Source organism: Lithobates pipiens, unplaced genomic scaffold, assembly GCF_037356315.1.
Source record: "Lithobates pipiens isolate NorthernLeopardFrog02 unplaced genomic scaffold, aLitPip1_a1.2 Scaffold_28, whole genome shotgun sequence".
Taxonomy (NCBI): domain Eukaryota; kingdom Metazoa; phylum Chordata; class Amphibia; order Anura; family Ranidae; genus Lithobates; species Lithobates pipiens.
In genome coordinates, this window is record NW_027507789.1 from 185,280,785 (window position 1) to 185,302,743 (window position 21,959).

Consider the following 21,959-nt stretch of genomic DNA (forward strand, 5'->3'; position numbering starts at 1 on the left):
TTTTTTTTTTTAAATTCATGAAACAGTTTTTTGAAGTGTTTGAAAAATTGCTGCGCAAATACCATGTGACATAAAAAGTTGCAACGACCGCCATTTTTTCCCCTAGGGCAGAGATGGGCAACCTGGGGACCTCCAGCTGTTGTGGAACTACATTTCCCATGAGTCATTGCAAGGCTGGCAGTTACAATTGCTTCCAAAGGCATGATGGGACTTGTAGTTCTGCAACAGCTGGAGGGGCGCAGGTTGCCTACCCCTGCCCTAGGGTCTCTGCTAAAAAAAAAAACCCATATATAATGTTTGGAGGTTCTGAGTAATTTTCTACCAAAAATATATATATATTTTTACATCTAGGAGCGAAGTGCCAGAATTGGAAAGTGGTTATAGGAAACCTGTCCTAAAGCAGGAACACCTGCCTCCCAATTCTCAGGAAGAAGTTACCAATTCCTGACTCGCAGGCTACATAAAAGATCTGCTGAGATCACTGTCATTAAATACATGAACACCCTGGGGCTAGTATGGAGCTTATCAGAGAGCAGCAGCTTCCACCAGAGGCTTCTAACGTATTTAGCTAAGTGACCAATTTCCTTGACGGGCTCAATTACACGGCCTTATTGATTTACGCAGGATCTTGCTGGCAGCGAGTTGTCTGCACGCTGTGCAACATTTACATGTGTACACTGTAAGGCTTCATCTAGACTTGCAGTTGGGGGGACAGAAAAAAAACGCACGGCTGAGCCGCATTTTTTGCCACCCACCAACCACCCCCCCCCCCCTTTAAGCTGCGATAAGCAGCAGATGGGAACGTTTACGTGCCAAGGCCATGATGCTTTGCTTTATGTCTGCAGTAAAGTTGACCCAACATGTAGCGAAAGGCAGGTGTCAGGCCTGCAGAACGCTACACATTCAAGTAAATGGGGAAGCGCTGCAAATGCCTCGCAACTGTGTGCAATGCAAAATGGCATTAAAACAGATGGTGAGGAGGCGTCGCATTTCCTCGCTGTCTGTCAGTAACCTCTGGAGCGCGATCCGAACGCGGACCAGGTTTCGGGGCAAAGGATATTTAGCTGTATGTCTAAATCCACCCTACATGGAAGCTTTTGACTATCATCACTGCTTCGTGTAAATACCAAACGTATATACAGTAGCTAAGGGACACAGCTTTGTTTTAATTTTAAATTTTTTTTTATATGCTGCTAACTGTGGTGCATCCTTACGCTGCTGGGCACAGCTGTGTGAATGGGCCTATAGCCTTCTATAGTTCTGCATACAAAATTACACTGGGCTGTGTTTTTGATGTCCATGTAATGAGCCCCAAGAGTACAACGTTTTATATTATCAGAGGACATCTATCTTCCTTCTTAGGCGTTGGGATTGCAGGTTTCAGGTTAGCAGAGACCCAAGAAGTTGTCAGTGCCGAGAGTTTAGTCCTCCTGCTTCCTCCAGCCCTCCCGCCGGCTCTGGGCCTCTCTCTGGATGTTCTCCTGCTGACTTTGAGGTATAAAGAGGCATTATATAAAATTGGGGAGAGGAAACACGACCTATATATAGTCCGTGCCTCAAGTCCATTTCCAGCTCTCTTCCGTGTAACCACCCAGCAGTGTACAGACTTTTATATATTTTTTTAGTGTGTCACCATTGCAAGCGTGTTAGGACAATTTTATAGTTGCGCAAATAAATTAGGCAACACAAATTAATTTCCTGATCATGCAAATGAACACGTCTGCTGTGGGTTTGTCCAGGTCCTGCCCTTCACCCCAAGCCGACTTTGTAATATTATCTTCATTCTACAAGGATTCCGAGACTTGATCCTCGTGTAGAGATGTGTTTTCTTGTGACTGTCAAACATAGAATGTGGAACAGTTTCCACAGCTGGGGATGGCTTTAAAACCTCAGTCATGAACAAATTCTTCCAAATTCAAACAGTGTTTGTAACTATTCTTTGCTCAGACATTTGTGGCACAAGTGGATGGTGTATGGACGGTGTCAGTAGGGCAGAGGACAGTGTCAATAAGGCAACGGTAGGGCAGAGGTTGGTGTCAATATTAAATCGGTAGCGCAGAGGTTGGTGTTGATATTAAATCGGTAACGCAGAGGTTGGTGTCAGTGGAGCAGAGGTTGGTGTCACTAGGGCAGATAATGGTGTCGATAGGGAATCGGTAGCGCAGAGGTTGGTGTCGATAGGGAATCGGTAGCGCAGAGGTTGGTGTCGATAGGGAATCGGTCGCACAGAGGTTGGTGTCGATATTAAATCGGTAACGCAGAGGTTGGTGTCACTAGGGCAGATAATGGTGTCAATAGGGAATCAATGGGGCAGATAATGGTGTCAATAGGGAATCGGTAGCGCAGAGGTTGGTGTCAATAGGGAATCGGTAGAGCAGAGGTTGGTGTCAATAGGGAATCGGTAGAGCAGAGGTTGGTGTCAATAGGGAATCGGTAGAGCAGAGGTTGGTGTCAATAGGGAATCGGTAGCGCAGAGGTTGGTGTCAATAGGGAATCGGTAGAGCAGAGGTTGGTGTCAATAGGGAATCGGTAGCGCAGAGGTTGGTGTCAATAGGGAATCGGTAGCGCAGAGGTTGGTGTCAATAGGGAATCGGTAGCGCAGAGGTTGGTGTCGATATTAAATCGGTAGAGCAGAGGTTGGTGTTGATAGGGAATCTGTAGCGCAGAGGTTGGTGTCGATAGGGAATCCGTAGCGCAGAGTTTAGTGTCGATAGGGAATCAATGGGGCAGATAATGATGCAAAAGGGAATCGGTAGCACAGAGCTTGGTGTCAATAGGGAATCGATAGCGCAGAGGTTGGTGTCAGTGGAGCAGAGGTTGGTGTCAATAGGGAATCAATGGGGCAGAGGTTGGTGTCACTAGGGCAGATAATGGTGTCAATAGGGAATCGGTAGCGCAGAGGTTGATGTCAATAGGGGATTGGTATCGCAGAGGTTGGTGTCACTAGGGCAGATAATGGTGTCAATAGGGAATCAATGGGGCAGATAATGGTGTCAATAGGGAATCGGTAGCACAGAGGTTGGTGTCGATAGGGAATCGGTAGCGCAGAGGTTGGTGTCACTAGGGCAGATAATGGTGTCAATAGGGAATCAATGGGGCAGAAAATGGTGTCAATAGGGAATCGGTAGCGCAGAGGTTGGTGTCAATAGGGAATCAGTAGCGCAGAGGTTGGTGTCGATATTAAATCGGTAGCGCAGAGGTTGATGTCTATAGGGAATCCGTAGCGCAGAGGTTGGTGTCAATAGGGAATCGATAGCGCAGAGGTTGGTGTCACTAGGGCAGATAATGGTGTCAATAGGGAATCGATAGCGCAGAGGTTGGTGTCACTAGGGCAGATAATGGTGTCAATAGGGAATCGGTAGCGCAGAGGTTGGTGTCAATAGGGGATCGGTATCGCAGAGGTTGGTGTCACTAGGGCAGATAATGGTGTCAATAGGGAATCAATGGCTCAGAGGTTGGTGTCACTAGGGCAGATAATGGTGTCCATAGGGAATCTGTGGGGCAGAGTTTGGTGTCAGTAGGGCATAGGTTGGCGTCTATAAGACACATCACAGTTTCCTTTCCCACTACTGACCACTATATGATTTGTGACGTAACATAATTGACATCTTTAATGTTGATAATACAAAACTTTAATTTTCTGTTGACAATCACCATTGTAAAGCGATCACAGCATCTTATATCAATGGGGGGCATTCAGTATAGCAGCTGTGACACATTTCTGATGGTTTGGATGTAGTTGGAAGCCTTTTGTTAGTATTCACACATGCAACAAATTCAGGTTGTTTTATTTAGAGGTTGTGGTGTGGTGGTCAAGCAAGGCCCGAAATGTGCGGTTTAAAATAGCTGGCTAGCCATCTCTGTTGTGGCCTCGGGTGTCTACTGGAAAAAGAAAGGGGAGGGAGACAGGAAAGCCCTCATGGCCCTGGTGTCCAACCTGCAACCTAAGGGCCACATGGGGCCCTTTTGTATATGATGTGCGGCCCTCGGACCTCAGCAGTCTGTACTGGGTATATTGATTAGGATAATAGCATTGTTCTCTACTAACCTCATGTAAAATGTTCTCAGTTTGGTATTATCTTCTGCACTGTATCCCCAGCCAAAAATGTTGTGTGTCCTCACACTCTGACCCTCTTTTCTTCTAGTAGGTCTGCAGTCTCTGACAGTCCTCTCATTGCATAGTATATTGAACATTATCTGCATCCCTTGGTGATGTCAGGGGCCGCATTTGAGAGGCCCCTTTTAGCTCCTAAGTTGACAACCGATGCCTTTATAGACTACCGACGGGTCCTTTTTTTTTTGCAAACTCCTTTTGCACACAACTGACAGTTTTTTATTTGCAAAGCTCTACCTGTACGGCGATATTGTGACAGATTCCTAAAGAAATACTACCATATTGGTGATCCGGAAAATGGCGGCAAATAAGATCTCTTCCATGTTTGGAATAAATTGTTGATTTTGTCTCATTTGTAATTATTGTGCCACATCTTTGAGACAATTTTGCAACAAAATGTGCTATTTAATTTTCTCTAGAACTCATACTTGGCGTGTTTCCATTACTCTCCATATAGTTTCTCTACCTGCATTCATTTTAATGGACTGGCGTAGAAACATGCGAAAGAAGTCCCTGACCCTTTTGCAAAACCGCACCCAACCACATAGCGCTGCAGCACGAAAATACGCAAAAAATGTTAGCAGATGCACAGGGGCGGCATTAGAAGTGATTGGCACTGCCGGTAGCACATTTTTGTGTGTGTCAGGAAAGCATGTGATTTTACGCACATTCCTAACATGCACAAAAGTGTGAAGGTAGCCTAATACTCCGCCTCCTCTCCGGAGAGAGATGCTTGTGTTGTGACAGATTCATATATACACCTCACTGACACATCTGCTGCAAGGTTTGTCCTTTGCCACAACACTAAAGCCTCGTACACACGATTGGATTGTTGGCCAACAAAACCGTGCAATTTTGTCCGCAGGGCGTTGGCCCAAACTTGTCTTACATACACACGGCCACACAATTGTTGGCCAACAATTACGAACGTAGTGACGTACTATGTGGTTTTTCAGCTCTTTAGCGCCACCCTTTGGGCTCCTTCTGCTAATTTTCGAGTTAGTAGAAGTTTGGTGAGTGTTTATTCGTGCTTTTTCTTTTCGCGTTTTTCATTTAGCACTTTTCAGTTTCGCGTTTTCCAGTTAGTTTCTGAACGGCTGTTCATCAAGCAGACATGTTGCGCAATCGGAGGAGATAACGTGTTATTTATTATTGGCCTTGGAGTTATTGCTTTGACATCATTTTTTTGCTTGAATAATAATGATTTGATTTGGTATATTTTCTATATTTTTGGATGCATAGAATGCACTTTTTGGTTAAGTTCTATTGGCAGATAGCATTTCTAATTTTACTTGTTTTCTTTTTTTAATGCACAATAAAAAAATTGTGTAGAATAATACTTGTACTTGTGTTTTACTTCAAATGACAGTTTGGGAGTAGGCAGTTGCATTTAAAAAAATACAATGTAAAATTTGACAAGGGACACCAACCTAGTTGTATCTTTGATCTTAAAAAACTACAAGATAATGGTGTTGTGGTAACTTGCATAAAAAATAAAAATAAAATAATAATAATAATATTATTCTTGATCACTAGAAAAAAAGCCTCTGTAAATTAGTTTGCAATAACTCCATCACCAGCAAAGCAGCTTCATTATCATCCCATTAAAGAAGAAGAGAATGTGCGCTGCATTTCAAGATTTCATAATTTGCCACGTCACAAATGTCAATTTTCCATTAGTTTACAAGACCGACCGCTTCCGGCTCGTCCTTGCTTCTGATAATGCGTGTTTGTACTGTGGACTTTTGTCCGGACTTGTGTACACACGCTCGGAAAATCCGACAACACACATTTGTCCTCAGAAAATTTTAAAACCTTGCTATCCAACGTTTTTCCGTGGAAAATCTGACAATTGTCAGATGGAGCATACACACACGGATTTTCCAACAGCTTGACATCGAACATTTCCCTTTGGAAAATCCAATCGTGTGTACGAGGCTTAAGAGACCGATTTATAAAGTATGTAGGACGTTCTTTGTATTTGTTCACTAGGGCAGCCAGGAGGCAATAAAAGCAGCTGGTCGGGGTGCGGTTTTACTGTCGCTCAGGACTGTACACATGCCAAAATTAAACCGTGTCGCATTCGTCCGACATTACCACTGCCGAATGCAACCGACTCAAGCGAATAGGGCCGAGCTGCAGCCACCCTGCAACCAATACAAGAAGTTGTGATGCGGTTGCTCAGCCTTTTTAAAGTGGTGAGGAGGCGACATATTTCCTCCTAGCTACCTGTCGAATGCCCTCGGTGATCCTCAGTGGATTGCTTTTGGAGAGCGGCAAAGGCTGCGTCACATCTGAACGGGCCGTTTATGAATTCCAGGGACTGTTGGGTTTTTCCCATTTTTAATATTTTTTTATTGTAACAATAACCTTCATAGGATGTCTTGTATAGTAGCACTTGCAGTGTAATTAATTCTAGCTACCTATACACAATCAATAGGCATTAATACAGGTTAACAAAAGGGTGAAGCGCTCCAGGTGGTGCACTGAAGAAAACGCCCTCCGCAGTAATACAGGCGACCTTTTGTAGCTCACGTCATACCTCATTTACATAGCTTTCCATATTCAACCATCTCATTCTTTGTAATTGCATGTAAATAGAAAGAAGACTTTCCATCCACCGAGATGGTCCCATATCATCTAAGTCCTTATCTGTCAGGTTTTTATTGACATACAGCGCCTTGAAAAAGTATTCATACCCCTTGAAAAATTAAAAAAAAAATCATGTTACAACCAAAAACGTAAATGTATTTTATTGGGATTTTATGTGATAGACCAACACAGTGGCACATAATTGTGAAAGGAAAATGATGAATGGTTTTCAACTAAATATCTGAAAAGTGTGGCGTGCATTTGTATTCAGCCCCCTTTACTCCGATACCCCTAACTAAAGTCTTGTGGAACCAATTGCCTTCAGAAGTCGCCTAATTTAGTAAATAGATTCCACTTGTGTGTAATTTAATCTCAGTATAAATACAGCTGCTCTGTGAAGCCCCCAAAGGTTTGTTAGCGAACCCTAGCGGACAAACGGCATCATGAAGGCCAAGGGACACACCAGACAGGTCAGGGATAAAGTTGTGGAGAAGTTTAAAGCAGGTTATCAAAAAAAAAAATATCCCAAGCTTTAAACATCTCACGGAGCACTGTTCAATCCATCATCTGAAAATGGAAAGAGTATGGCACAACTGCAAACCTACCAAGACATGGCCATCCACCTAAACTGACAGGCCAGGCAAGGAGAGCATTAATCAGAGGAGCAGCCAAGAGGCCCATGGTAACTCTGGAGGATCTGCAGAGATCCACAGCTCAGGTGGGTGAATCTGTCCACAGGACAACTATTAGTCATGTACTCCACAAATCTGGTCTTTATGGAAGAGTACAAGAAGAAAGCCATTGTAGAAAGAAAGCCATAAGAAGTCCCATTTGCAGGTTGTGAGAAGCCATGTGGGGGACACAGCAAACATGTGGAAGAAGGTTCTCTGGTCAGATGAGACCAAAATTGAACTTTTTGGCCTAAAAGAAAAACGCTATGTGTGGTAGAAAACTAACACTGCACATCACCCTGAACACACCATCCCCACCGTGAAACATGGTGGTGGCAGAATCATGTTGTGTGGATGCTTTTCTTCGGCAGGGACAGGGAAGCTGGTCAGAGTTGATGGGAAGATGGATGGAGCCAAATACAGGGCAATCTTAGAAGAAAACCTGTTAGATTCTGCAAAAGACTTGAGACTGGGGCGGAGGTTCACCTTCCAGCAGGACAACGACCCTAAACATACAGCCAGAGCTACAATGGAATGGTTTAGATCAAAGCATATTCATGTGTTAGAATTGCTGTTCAGACGCTCTCCATCCAATCTGACAGACGCTTGAGCTATTTTGCAAAGAAGAATGGGCAGAAATGTCATTCTCTAGATGTGCAAAGCTGGTAGAGACATCCCCAAAAAAGATTTGTAGCTGTAATTGTGGTGAAAGGTGGTTCAAAAAAGTATTGACTCAAGGGGCTGAATACAAATACACACCACACTTTTCACATATTTGTTTGTAAAAAAAAATTGGAAAACCATTTATAATTTTCCTTCCACTTTGTTTTCAATGGTTTTTATTCAGATTTTTAAAGTATACAAAGTCATCAATAGCCGTTATGACCATAAACAGTCGGCTATAAACCAGGGTATTAATCTTGGCAACAATTCGGAGTGCATACTGTCATAATGCATCGCCATTAACATTATGATCATATGATGCTTGATTCAGAAAGAACAATATAAAGAAGAAAATCTGCAATAAACTATATGTATACATAATGACTCTTGTCACCTCCTTCCACTTCACAATTATGTGCCACTTTGTGTTGGTCTATCACATAAAATCCCAATAAAATACATTTATGTTTTTGGTTGTAACATGATAAAATGTCGAAAATGTCAAGGGGTGTGAAAACTTTTTCAAGGCACTATATAATTTCCCCTCATCTTTCTCCTGGTGACCAAGTAAAAGGTAATCTCCCCCAAAATGGGATGAAGACAACAGTAATTACAACCTGACAGAGGATCTAATTCTTCCTCACTGTTTTTATTGCCGTTTGTGCCTTTTTTATTAGAGATTTCCCTTTCTACCTGTCTTAGTTAATGTTGCCACCGGGACAGGAAGAGAGTGAAAACCTCCCCAACCAGTACAAAGAGGGCAATAAAAATTTAGAAATAAATGTTTCCGCTTTTAAAGTGGTTCCTTTTTAAAGCAGGATATACAGCATAGTGCTTGTGTGGAGGCATTTGCCCCTTTCTATGCTGTAAAATACCTGGTTGATCCTGCTTGTTCCTGTTTCCCCCTTAGTGTGCAGAGCACGGTAATCGTGGCTGCTGATCCATAATACCGTGGTCAGTTTATGTGCCTCTGTCATCCCGCAGCCTCTCCCTCTTCCCCCCCTTCCTCCCTGCCTGTAATCTTGGGTGTCTGTGGCTCAGCCATCTCCTCCCTGTCCCTCCCCTCCTTCTACTATGGCTGTAAAATCACTAATCACAAATACTGGAACTCCCCTCTGTTACAGAAAGATACTGTGCAGTATTTGTGTGGTAAAAATCTTGCAGCAAAATACCTTTTAATTCACAGCACTGCTGTGCGATCACGTGACCTCCCGCCGCTCTCCTGCTGCTCTTCTCCCGGCTGATGTCAATGGGCAATCTTGGCCCCACCCACCGTAGTCCTTAGATCAAGGAAGCTGTGCTCCAGGAGGTCACGTGAGTGCACAGCGGCGCTCTGAAATAAGGTATTTTGTTGCATAATTTAAAAAAAAACGCATACACTGCACAGTATATTTGTGTGTAACAGAGATGATTCCAGGATTTGTGATCCGTGACCTCACAACCATTTTCAGATGGTCACATAATGCAGAATATTTAGACAGACCTATTAGGTAAATGAAGCTCAAAGGAGATGTTCGATGAATTGCGCTCCAGGGATTGGGATGAGCTCAGGCGTGTTCGCATGGAACACATGCAGAGCCCGCCAGGAAGTTGGCGCTGTGCTGCGCTAATCATAGGCAATGAGACATTGCCCGATCTCTGCAGCCGCACACCGGGGCAATGTCTCTCTGCCTGTGATTGGCGCAGTGCTGCGCCGACTTTCTGACGGGCTCTGCACGTGTTCCATGCGAACACGCTTGAGCTCATCCCTATCCAGGGATAAGAATTTTATTATCGTTAAGCCATCCATTTGGTCCCTTGGTAGCAGAACCATAAAATATATATATATATATATATATATATATATATATATATATATATATATATATATATATATATATATATATATATATACACCACCTAGGGACTATTTACATCTGTGTGTTGTGTTATGCATGCATTTTACCATGCTTTATGTCATATGTTACATGCATTGCATTAAGGCAACCCATTGAAATCAATGAGAATCCTATACACAATACTGCATTTTTACTACTGCAATGTATGTGTGTTGCCTTAGTGTGTTTGGGGTGCTATTTAAAATGTATGGCACTGCAATGTGTCAGTGCAAATATTGTGCATGGCCGCAACGCAGAGATGTAAATAATCACTGAATTGGCCCTTACATGAAGTAGTTGTCTCACTATGGAAAGGCAAACTCTCCTATAGACATGCTAGATGGACATTTCCAACTCCTTTATTTGTACTGTAAATTGTCTCCCTCTTGTGACAGGTTTTGGTACTGTACAACATAATCAGTAAGGCCGCTTGCACATGAATGCAATCACTTACTGATGTGCATAATCTTGCTGGCAGAAAGCGTTAAGGAACATTTTTTTTTTTTTTTATTTTTTTTTTTAAGGACCTCACATGGGTACAGGCAGGTAAACGTGTACAGATATACTTGTGCAAAATTCTTCATCCTCTACTAGGTTTTTCAATTGAAGCATATATGCTTGTACATACCTGCGTATTTCTGCACTCAAATGTAAAGTTGTGTTTTTATATATATATATATATATATATATATATATATGTATATGTGTATATATATATATATATATATATATATATATATATATATATATATATATATATATATATATATATATATATATATATATATATATATATATATATATATATATATATACATACACGGCTCTTAAAATATTGCTGCATTACAGATCTTTACATAGTAGTGTGCAATGTTCCATTGACAGTAACACACCTATGTTTAGATCCTTTTAAAAAAAAAAAAAAAAGAAGCTGCACGGCTATAAACGCAATGTTTTTTTTTTTTTTTCACCCATGTGCAAGAGACCTAAATGTTATTAGAGTTAAGCCAGCCATAGACTGTGTGAATCTCGAACCATGAGATTCGAACCATGTATGGGCAGGCTGATTGTACTCAAGTTAATTGATCGATCAACTCGGGTACGACTAGCCTGTCGGATTTTTCATGCGATTATTGCCAGCGGCTATAGCCACTAGCAATATTCACTGTGCATTTTCCTAGCCAGGGTAGCTTCCCCCGATTGGGAGAACACAATAGCTCAACATTAGGTGTTCTCCCAATGCTTTTTTTTTTCTGCAACCTAGGGACAAAGTGCAAAACCTCCCCCCCCCCCATGTTGAGGGAATGTGGCCCGGTATGGTTCAGGAGGAGGGGGGGCCTCGCTCGTCCCCTCCCTTTCTTGACCTGCTAGGCTGCATGCTCCGATAAGGGTCTGGTATGGATTTTAGTGGAGAACCCACGCCATTTTTTTTTTTTGGTGTGGCTCTCCCTTTCAAATCCAGACCCGAAGAGCCTGGTATGGATTTGGGGGAGGACCCCACACTGTTTTTTATTTATTTTTTTTTTTTTTCCTCCTCCTTTTTTTTTTTTTTTAGTTTTTGCTGGCAATGCTTTTTACATTCAGCTGTCAGTGGGGAATCCCGTTGACAGTTGATGACTTATTGGTTGTTAATGACACGGCGGCCCGCTTCTTAGTCACCAACTATACAAAGTGTGTAATACAAAAAGAAAACGTAAAATGCATGAAAATGACATGCAAAAATGCATCAAAAACATGGGTTTAAAAACGCACTGCATAAATGCATCAAGTGCAGCCTCATAGATGTGAATCTAGACTTCCTGCAGATGCAGCTGCAGCTCAGGGGGTTCCGATCTGCCATATTACGATCTTATGTGAGATTGCTGATGTATCAGACTACAGTATGTCCATTATTGTTGTTGCTTTTGTTTTATTCGTTTTGCAATATGTAGTCTGTACTGATGTTTGCTGTAAAAACTAAAGTGGGCCCATTGTCTGTTTCAGGTTTGAAAAGGGAAGAATCTACACATTTATTGGGGAAGTGGTGGTCTCGGTGAACCCCTACAAGAACCTTTCAATCTATGGAAAAGATGTGATAGAACAATATAAAGGGAGGGAGCTGTATGAGAGGCCCCCGCACCTCTTCTCTATCGCCGATGCCGCATACAAGGCCATGAAAAGAAGATGTAAAGACACCTGTATAGTTATATCAGGTAATGTTTTGTGAATTCTCTGTTCTTTCTATTGTTTACATCTGTATATTTTATACATATAAAGTTATTTAAAGTGGTTGTAAACCTCAGATATGAAATATGAACAAAGCATATCCCTTTATAGTGTCTACTTAATTCAGAGCACTGTTTCTTTTCTGTCTACTACCTCCTGTGGCGTGAATAACTTCTGGCACATTTTCCTGACACCAAGAGGAAAAAGGTGGAAGGGGAGGGAGCTCCAGCACACAGCTTGAGATTGACAGCCTCAGCTCTGTTCCTGTGTGAAGAGGGTGTGTCCCCTCTTATCAGCTCTCACTGAGCTCTGCAGAGTGTGATTTCAGCTCTCTGCCCCTTTTTTTATAACAACCCAGACAAGTTTTATAAATTCTGTACTTAGAATGGCTATAGAGATGAGAAGACTGCAGATAGACAGGTACAACTTATCTAGGAGGATTTGTTTAGTCTCTGTGGGCCAATCACTTCAGTGGGTATATGTAAGGGTTTACAACCACTTTAAAGAGTACAGCCAAAGCTTGTTTGGCTGTACTTCTGTTGATTACAGGAGTGCAGTTCATTCTGCACTCCTGTGACCTCTTTTCAGCAGACAGTGGGCTGAAGCCCGCTGTCGGTACAGAGTCAGTCCAGGCTAGGAAAAGATCACGACCATGCGGCCGGGATCCGCCCACATGCCTGGACCCAGCTGAGCCCCTTAGTGAGCCACTAAGAACCTGAACTAGCCGCTCCCGTCCTCAACACAGCCCAGATCATCCGGGAGGGTGGGAGGCAGAGCTGAGACTAGACAAGTGCTGACCAAGCAAGCATGGAAGTAAGATTTTTCTTCTGGGGTTCCACAGTATTTTGGAGCCAGCAAGTGACCTCTAGAGTGTAGAGTGTACTGGCTTTCGCCTGTAATTCAAGAATAGAAGTAGCCTCTATAGCAGTAATGGTGATAAACCGCCGGTATTTTTAGCGGCGCTTTACCGTCGTTTTAGCGAAAAAAGGGTTAAAACCGCCCACTGCAGCGGCGCTTTCCCAGCGGTATAGCCGCGCTGCCCCATTGATTTCAGTGGGTAGTGGCGGTGAATACACCGCTCCAAAGATGCGGCTAGCAGGACTTTTTTCACCATCCTGTCAGCGCACCGCTCCAGTGAAAGGGGCAGGTTTTTTCAGGCGCTACACAGGCATTATTTTTAGCGCTGTATCGCCTGAAAACCACCCCAGTGTGAAAGGGGCCTAAATGTAACCAAATAATGTTCAATGAAATATGTGATCAATCAAATAAGTCTCGTCTCTTAAATCAACCAATCAAATGTCCTGTGATTGAACAAGTGCCTATAAAAAAGAAAAGGAATAATCCTGTGGAAAAAAGCAAGGGTAGTAACCCTTTAATAGTGATTCAATCATTGTCCAAAACTGTGAATAGTTGGATGGTAACTTGAAGTATTTTGCACGGTTGCAGTGACTTTACTGAATATATCCCACCACCGAGTGAAGTGTGCTCTTACCAACTTGTAGTACTTTATCACTTATAGCTTTTGCCCAGCCAGGGCATTTTCCTCAGAGGGTATTACTGAACGGTCTCGTTCTCATCTCACTGGGATGGCCCCTTGGTCTGGATTGCATCAGTGCATTCCTCCACTGGCAACAAATGTGGTATAAACAGGGTTGATGGTACGAATTTGCTCAAAAAAGAAGAAAAATGGGGCGACCATAGATAAAATCCGTGGGGTATTTATTAAATAAACCGCTGAAAAGCCTATAAAACAGCAACATGAATTTTAAAATCGAATAAAAATACAAAATTGCGGCCGGCCAGCTGCAGTACGCACACCCATGCTAGTAGACAGCGGATGTAGCATGGGAACAATAGGAGGGGGTGGGAAGGTATCGGAGCATGTCGCAGGGGAAAGCAAGCAGCAAGGCTTAGATAGCATGGTACCGTGAACAAAAAATATAGCAAATAATATGCAATAAAAATGTGTATATATAAGGGGGAATAAATCACAATAAAGCAAGTGTAAATACAATTATGTACAGGTATTAAATAGATACACTTTGATGCCAAGGCAACCTTTGGTAACTCATATTGGAGGCTTATGGGTATGTGGGGCCTCAGCCTGAAGCAAAAAGGTAAGGCAGAGAGAAGCATAAATGCAGAAAGAGAAATTAAAACGTGGCACAATACTCAAAAAAACAGGACCAGGCATAGGCAGGGCTAACCAAATTAGACAAGTATCCATGGAGAGAAGAAACATATATGTAAAAAAAAAAAAAAAAATATATATATATATATATATATATATATATATATATATATATATATATATATATATATATATATATATAAAGCCAGACATTAGTGAACCCCAAGAGACAACTTCAAGGGACAAGGTTTAGAGGAATGGTCTAAAAGAGTTAACCTCGTTCAGGCCCGGTGGAATAGTGACGTTAAGTCTCTCGATCCAGAGGGTCTCGCGCTGTAAGAGCACCTTGTCACGGTCACCCCCCCTGGAGTCAGGGGGCACAACCTCCAGGGCCAAGAAATAAACCGTTAAGGGATTAAATCTGTGGTAAAGGAATATATGCCAGCCAACAGTGGTAAGTTTACCATGCGTTGAGTAATAGAGGATCTCCAATTCTCTGTCTTAATTCCCTGATAGTCTTCCCTACATAAAAGGCCTTGCAGTCGCAAAGCATTAGATAGACAACCCCAGTTGGGCTGAAGTATGGGGAGTGAAAAGTTCCTCATTGGGAAGTCTACAGTATCTCTAAAGGCCAACTCTAGGATTTCAGAAAGAAACTAGAGCACTTAGGGGGACGCTTCCTGCAGAGAAGGTATTGTGAGGTTTGGACCTAGAACTTCATTGCTTCAGGGTATATAATTAGTAGCTAGTGTACCACCACTCTGCCCATATGTTTTTCATTGTCCTATGTACTTATCCTTTGCTGTGTGTTGCAGGGGAGAGCGGCGCCGGTAAGACTGAAGCCAGTAAATACATTATGCAGTACATAGCTGCCATCACCAATCCTAGCCAGAGGGCAGAGGTTGAGAGGTAAGACATAAAAGGCCAACAAAATGATAAAACTTCATGTACTGCAACTTCCAATAATAACACAATGAACTTGGTAAAATATTCATTTTGCCAGAGAAGGGTTGTGTCACAGCTACCTCCTATCTGTCTTTTATTGTATCTTATTATGTATCTGTCCACTGTAACAATTGTATGCACTGCATGCCCATGATGCCACTGCAAAATTTATGGAACCCAGAGAAAACTGGTCACCTTCACTCTGCTGAATGTTTGTCGAGTGTTAGAATGGCTGCTATGTGTGCAAGTGAATTGCACCCTTGTATAAAAAGTTAGCATGTATACATGTGAGTGCATTTTTGCAGAAATGATGGAATGTACCCACACCCCCCTGTTATACCTGCATTCATTTTATTCATGTAACCTTGTTGGATAGGTGGATGCACCAGGATCTAGGAGTGGTACTAGATAGCTGCTTTCTAAATGTGAGCATTGTAGAACATATGGTACTATATCACAAATTACCTTTTAAAGTATAGTGATTTTCTACATTGTTTAAGTTTTTATTATAGTTAGGAATGAAAATACAATAGATTTTTTTTTTTACTTGGGTAAATAATACATTTTACATATAAATACAGTAGTACCTTGGATTACAAGCATAATCTGTTCCCGAAGCATGCTTGTAATCCAAAGCACTTGTATATCAAAGCGAGTTTCCGCATAGGAATCAGCGGAAACTCAAAAAAATGATTCCAGTGTCACTGCTAGTGTATGCAGCACCGCATGTGACCAGAAGTATGCGGGTGCCAGAGACACTCGAACACTTGGAGAGGCTCAGAGGCCACTCAGACCACTCAAAAACGCAATGTTTCCGAGTGTCTGAGTGTCTCCGAGCGTCGCCGTCTCCCCCGCACCTCTGGCCTCATGCCTTACTGCACACCCCAGAGGCTTGAATCCTGCTTGTCTTGCGAGACAACACTCGCAAATCGAGTCAGGATTTTTTTTTTTAAAACCGCTCATATTGTGAAACGCTTGTAAACCACGTTACTCGCAATCGGAGGTTTTACTGTGTTCTGTTTTTTCATATGTACCCAGCAGGTGACGCATTAGGCTCATTTCCACATGCTCCCTACCTTCTCTGTTGAAAAATGTATATTTACAGAACTCAATAGCTTAAGCTGAAAACCCATAATTTAAAGAATCCATAATCATTTTGGACTCCTGTGTCTCCTGTTTAAATTTAATTCTGGAAACAAAGAAATATACTGTGTATAGTCCCAAAGGCAGCCACAGTACTGTTTGAGGTACATGCCCAGGTGCTCGCCCACACAGAAATCCATAGGAATCAAAAACGGGTATAGAAGCACTCACAGATCTTGCAGAGGAGGTAGATCAAAACAGCAGAGTTTTTATGTCAATGTTTCAATGAAGCTCCATCCATCAGTTCTCAAAACACTACAACATGGAAGTGAAACGTGACTTTGGGTTTCTAGAGAGAGGAAGGAGGAAACTCCCAGTGCCGCACATCCATGTGGTTGTGTGATGGTGAAAGAGACAAACTCAGCATGGGCTCACCAGGCCATGCCAGGACTCTTTCACCATCACACACCCCATGGATGTGCAGCACTGGGGATTCCCTCCTTCCTCTCTCTAGTGGCTACAGGAGCTGAGACAAGCTCCATTCCCTCGCCAGCACTCCCGTAACAGCGGATTCCATGTTACTCCCTAGATTGTTCAAGCAAGCCTGAGCGGCACACCAATCTACTGTGGGTTACAGTCCCGTAAGTGCCTCCTTACAAGTTGTGTGTGTGTGTGTGTGTGTGTGTGTGTGTATGTATGTATGTATGTATGTATATATATATATATATATATATATATATATATATATATATATATATATAATATATATAATGTATATAATGTATATATGTTATATATATGTATAATGTATGCATGTGTGTGTGTATAACACAAAACTTTTCTTTCACTCATGGTTAGTGTTTGGCTGAAGCCATTTATTATCAACTTTGTTTACTCTTTTTAAATCATAATGTCAACAGAAACTACCCAAATGACCCTGATCAAAAGTTTACATACCCCAGTTCTTAATACCGTGTATTGCCCCCTTTAACATCAATGACAGCTTGAAGTCTTTTGTGGTATTTGTGGATGAGGCTCTTTATCTTCTCAGATGGTAAAGCTGCCCATTCCTCTTGGCAAAAAGCCTCCAGTTCCGGTAAATTCTTGGGCTGTCTTGCCTAAAACTGCACAATTGAGTTCTCCCCAGAGTGGCTCAATGATATTGAGATCAGGAGATTGAGATGGCCACTCCAGAACCTTCACTTTTTTCTGCTGTAGCCAATGACAGGTCGGCTTGGCCTTGTGTTTTGGATCATTGTCATGTTGGAATGTCCAAGTATGTCCCATGCGCAGCTTCCTAGCTGATGAATGCAAATGTTCCTCCAGTATTGTTTGATAACATACTGCATAGGGGTCGACCAGTATGTTTTTTTTCTCTGGCTGATGCTGATATTTAGAAATCTGGGCGGCCGATGCCCGATATACGATGCAGATTTTTGCGGCCAATATTTTAGGCTGATTTTTTCTTTTATTAGCACTGGCAGATGGCACCGGCAAGAGGCACTGGCAGGTGGCACAGGTTGGCACTGGCAGGTGGCACACTGAGCCAATATAGTGTAACTGTGTGAAACTGACATATGTAACTGAATTCAGAGAGAGACCAGCTGTCAAAATTCAGCGGTGATGTTGGGGGTGGGCGAGGCCCGGGGTGGGCAGGACCCAGCAGCTATTAAACACCAGCCAATGATTGTGCTGCTTAAGAAAGGGGGTGGGGACACATACACGTAACAGCCCACCCATATTCTATTCCATTGGCTTGTGTTTGGTAGGTGCTGGGTCCCGCCCACCCCCGACATCAACAATGAAATCTGACAGCTGGTCTCTCTCTGCATTCAGTTACATATGTCAGTTTCACACACTCAGCGGCTCTGGCAAGCGCCAAGTGCTGCTCTGCCAATGGAGTGTGGGGAAGGGAGGAGGAACAATTTTGGGTCAACAGAACACGGTGCGATTAAATCGGCCGATATACCGTAATATTATGGTTTTTGAGTAAATTATTTTATTTTATTTTTTTTAAACATGCAAAAAAAAAAACACAAAGAAGGCTGCAAAAGGGGTAATACTTAAGATTGGATAAAAGAAGCAATGATAATTGACCGGGTTAAACTGCTGCATGGTAATAATATGACTGTTTATTATTTATAGATTTATACTTTCCCATATCTAACCTTATACCTTGTGTAGAGAGTCATTTCTGTAAAAAAAAAAATACATTCTGGTTCCCTGTCGCTGCTTCAGGGTGAAGAACATGCTGCTCAAGTCCAACTGTGTCTTAGAAGCTTTTGGCAATGCCAAGACTAATAGAAATGACAACTCCAGCCGGTTTGGAAAGTACATGGACATTAACTTTGACTTCAAAGGTGATCCTATTGGTGGCCACATCAATAACTACTTATTGGAGAAGGTGAGATTAAATGGTAGCTATATATTGTTTACCTTCTGCCTTCAAGGTAAAGTTACAGTGTCTATGAAACAACATGCATCGATGACCGGCTGATATTCACCCCTCCAGTGCTCAGCACCGCTCCCTCCTATATCCCAGCTGATGACAATACTCCGTGTTTTGGGGAAAGCGGGAGAATGTAACCTCCTTGTACATGAAAATACTCTCACATGACAGAGGGGGTGATGTCACTACTTTCTCTAGGCCAGGGATCTCCAAACTACGGTCTCCCAGCTGTTGTGGAACTACACATCCCATGAGGCATTGTAAAACTCTGAAATTCACAGACATGACTAGACATGATGGGAATTGTAGTTTCTGAACAACTGGAGGGCCATAGTTTGAAGACCCCTGCTCCAGGCTCTGACACTTCCTCTGACGCTCTGTAGGAACGGGAGGGGATTGTTCGAGGAATGAATATCAGTGGGTCAGAGGTGCATGGGCATTTTCAGACATTGTCAGTTTGCCCTGAACATAATGATAATTACAGGATTTTTGCTACAATTGATGATTATTTGGATGTGTTTTCATTCTCTTTAGTCCCGTGTCATCATCCAGCAGCTGGGGGAGAGAAACTTCCACTCCTTTTATCAGGTTAGTGTTGACTGGTGCAAGATGTTTTTTTTGGTGACCTTCAAGGACTAAGGTTTCCTTTTTGAGGGAATAGGCTATATTCTCTAAATATGCTTTAACCTTACAAAAAATGTTTTGTCTCTAACATTTTTTCTGCTAGATGACCATTAGCATGGCATAGATACTGGAAACCAGTATGCCCAGTCAATGTTGTCTCGCCCAAGATTAGCCAGCACTGGAAAGGTCCATTTGTGATCACACCTTCTCTCTCTATATCACCATAACAGGAGCTCTTGCTTGGCCTAAGCATTGCTGTTTATGGCAGGAGCACTGCTTGAAGACATGAGAATACAACAGAATTGTGCAAGTGTGTCTTTGCTGTTCTTTGATGTATTTTGGCTAGCTTAAGTGACAGGACGGATCCGAGCATTCTTAAACTGATTGTAAAAGCAAAACGTTTTTTTACCCCATATCAAGTGCTTGCTGTGTGGACTGAGTTGCAGGCTCAATCCCGAGCTCGCTCCTCATTGGATTTGATTGAAAGCAGCAGGAGCCAATGGCTGCTGCCTTCATGTCCAGTGAGGAGGGGAGAGGGAGAGCAGCGATGCGGCTCCCAGGCACAGCACTCAGGGGGTGCTGATCTTGGAAGGTTTTTTTTTTTTGCCTTCATGCAGAAAACCTTCCAATACCAGTGCCCCCAGCCCCCCTCCATAACACTTCCCTGAGTCCTGTATTGATCCAGCACTGTGCCTAGTTTTCAGTTCTTCACTTCCTTTTCCATGCTCTCACAAGCTTGGCTGAAATCAGCAGGAGCCATTGGCAGTCAACTCAAGAGAGGAGGGGGAGTGGCCATGCTGCACTGTGTGTGTCTATAGACGCACACAGCCAGGCTCAGGATCAAGCCTGAGTGCCCCCATAGCAAGCGGCTAGCAATGAGAACACTCGGAATGGAGGAGGAGTCAAGAGTGTTGGGGGTGGACCCCAGAAAAGGGGGTTTGTGGCCCCTCTGTGCAAAACCATTGCACGGAGCAGGTAAGTATAACATGTTTGTTATTTAAAAAAAATAATAATAATTTTAAATATGGTGATAGCAGACAATTAAATTATTATTAAAAGCCTGAATATAACTGTTTAAGAGCAAGATCCCCCATTTGCCATTCTTTTATTTTTAAGATACTGTATAAACTTCGTGTTCATTAGAAGCATGTTGTTTCTGATTATTGTTTTGGGCACAGTAATATGTAAGGATCAATTGTATTCATATGTCTTTCCATAGTTAATCTTGGGAGCACCAGAGCAGACCCTACGTTCCCTTCATCTCCAGAAGGACATCTCTTCCTACACTTACACGCGCAGCTTGGCAGGCATCAAGGTGAGTTCTGTTCTATTTAAACTAAATATTGCCAATTAATTATGAACCACCGTAATTCTTTGAAGAGAGGTCCTGCAAATGTTCCTTAGGGGTTTTGACATATACAGACCCCCTTTTTCTTGTTACAAATAAATAAAAGGGAGATCCCCCTGTAATGGCAGCAGCTGGAAACACAGTTGAAGTACTACATTTTAGATGGATGGATTCTTAAGGACCACTTAAAGTGGTGTTCCACACACAAAAAAAATGCTTAAAATTCCTAAAAAAATGTAAAATGTAAAATTTGGGAAATTTTTTTTTAACTCGCCTCTAAATGCCTGTTACTAGGGGGTCCCTCGTAGTCTGCCTCCTTCAGTGCCTGGGCTCCTGACGTCACTTCCCCTTGGCGCAGGAAGGGCTCAGCTCCGCCCCCTCCCTCCTGTCAGTCATCTGGGACACGTGACAGGTCCCAGATGACTGCGCGGCCAATCATGGCGTGGGTGCCCACAGTTGCAATGCCGGCGCCGCCGAGAGGAGTGGGGGCCGAGCGGGGCTTCGTTCTCCCGCATCCCTGGACCCTGGGACAGGTAAGTGTCCGATTATTAAAAGTCAGCAGCTGCAGTATTTGTATTTTTTTTAAGGGAAACTCCTCTTTAAGGACCGGAAAGGTTTGCCCCGTTAATGACCAGGCCATTTTTTTCGATACAGCATTGCGTCGACTTAATTGACAATTGCGCGGTCTTGCGGCGCTGTACCCAAACCAAATTGACGTCTTTTTTTCATTTTTTTTCACAAATAGAGCTTTCTTTTGGTGGTATTTGATCACCTCTGGGTTTTTTTGTTTTTTTGTTTTTTGTTCTATAACCAAAAAAAGAGCACCAATTTGGGGGAAAAAAAAATTTTTTTACTTTTTGCTATAATAAATATCCAAAAAATAAATAAACACGTTTCTTCATCAGTTTAGGCCAATATATATTCTTCTACATATTTGTGGTAGAAAAAAAATCGCAATAAGCGTATGTTGATTGGTTTGCGCAAAAGTTACAGCGTTTACAAAATAGGGGATAGATTTATGACATTTTTATTATAATCTTTACTAGTAAGGATGGCGATCAGCGATTTTTTTTTTTTATTATTATTTATTTATTTATTTTTTTTTATTTTTTTTTGCGGGACTGCAGCGGACAGATTGAAAACTTTTTTTTGGGGGACCGCTGACATTTATACAGCGCACAGAGATAAAAAAAAGCCACTGACTACTGTATAAATTATACAGCGAGCAGAGATAAAAAAAAGCCACTGACTACTGTA

General features: G+C 42.4%; 1 protein-coding gene across 1 annotated transcript in view; it reads left to right on the forward strand.

Annotated features, from left to right (window-relative positions):
* MYO1D (myosin ID) overlaps positions 1 to 21,959 on the forward strand; it is a gene marked incomplete in the record, with an annotated part of 144,044 nt that overhangs the window by 54,921 nt on the left and 67,164 nt on the right. The window contains 5 exon segments of the mRNA XM_077460114.1: positions 11,901 to 12,109; positions 15,069 to 15,162; positions 18,520 to 18,685; positions 19,265 to 19,318; positions 20,574 to 20,669. Of these exon segments, the coding sequence (XP_077316240.1) occupies positions 11,901 to 12,109; positions 15,069 to 15,162; positions 18,520 to 18,685; positions 19,265 to 19,318; positions 20,574 to 20,669 (619 nt within the window).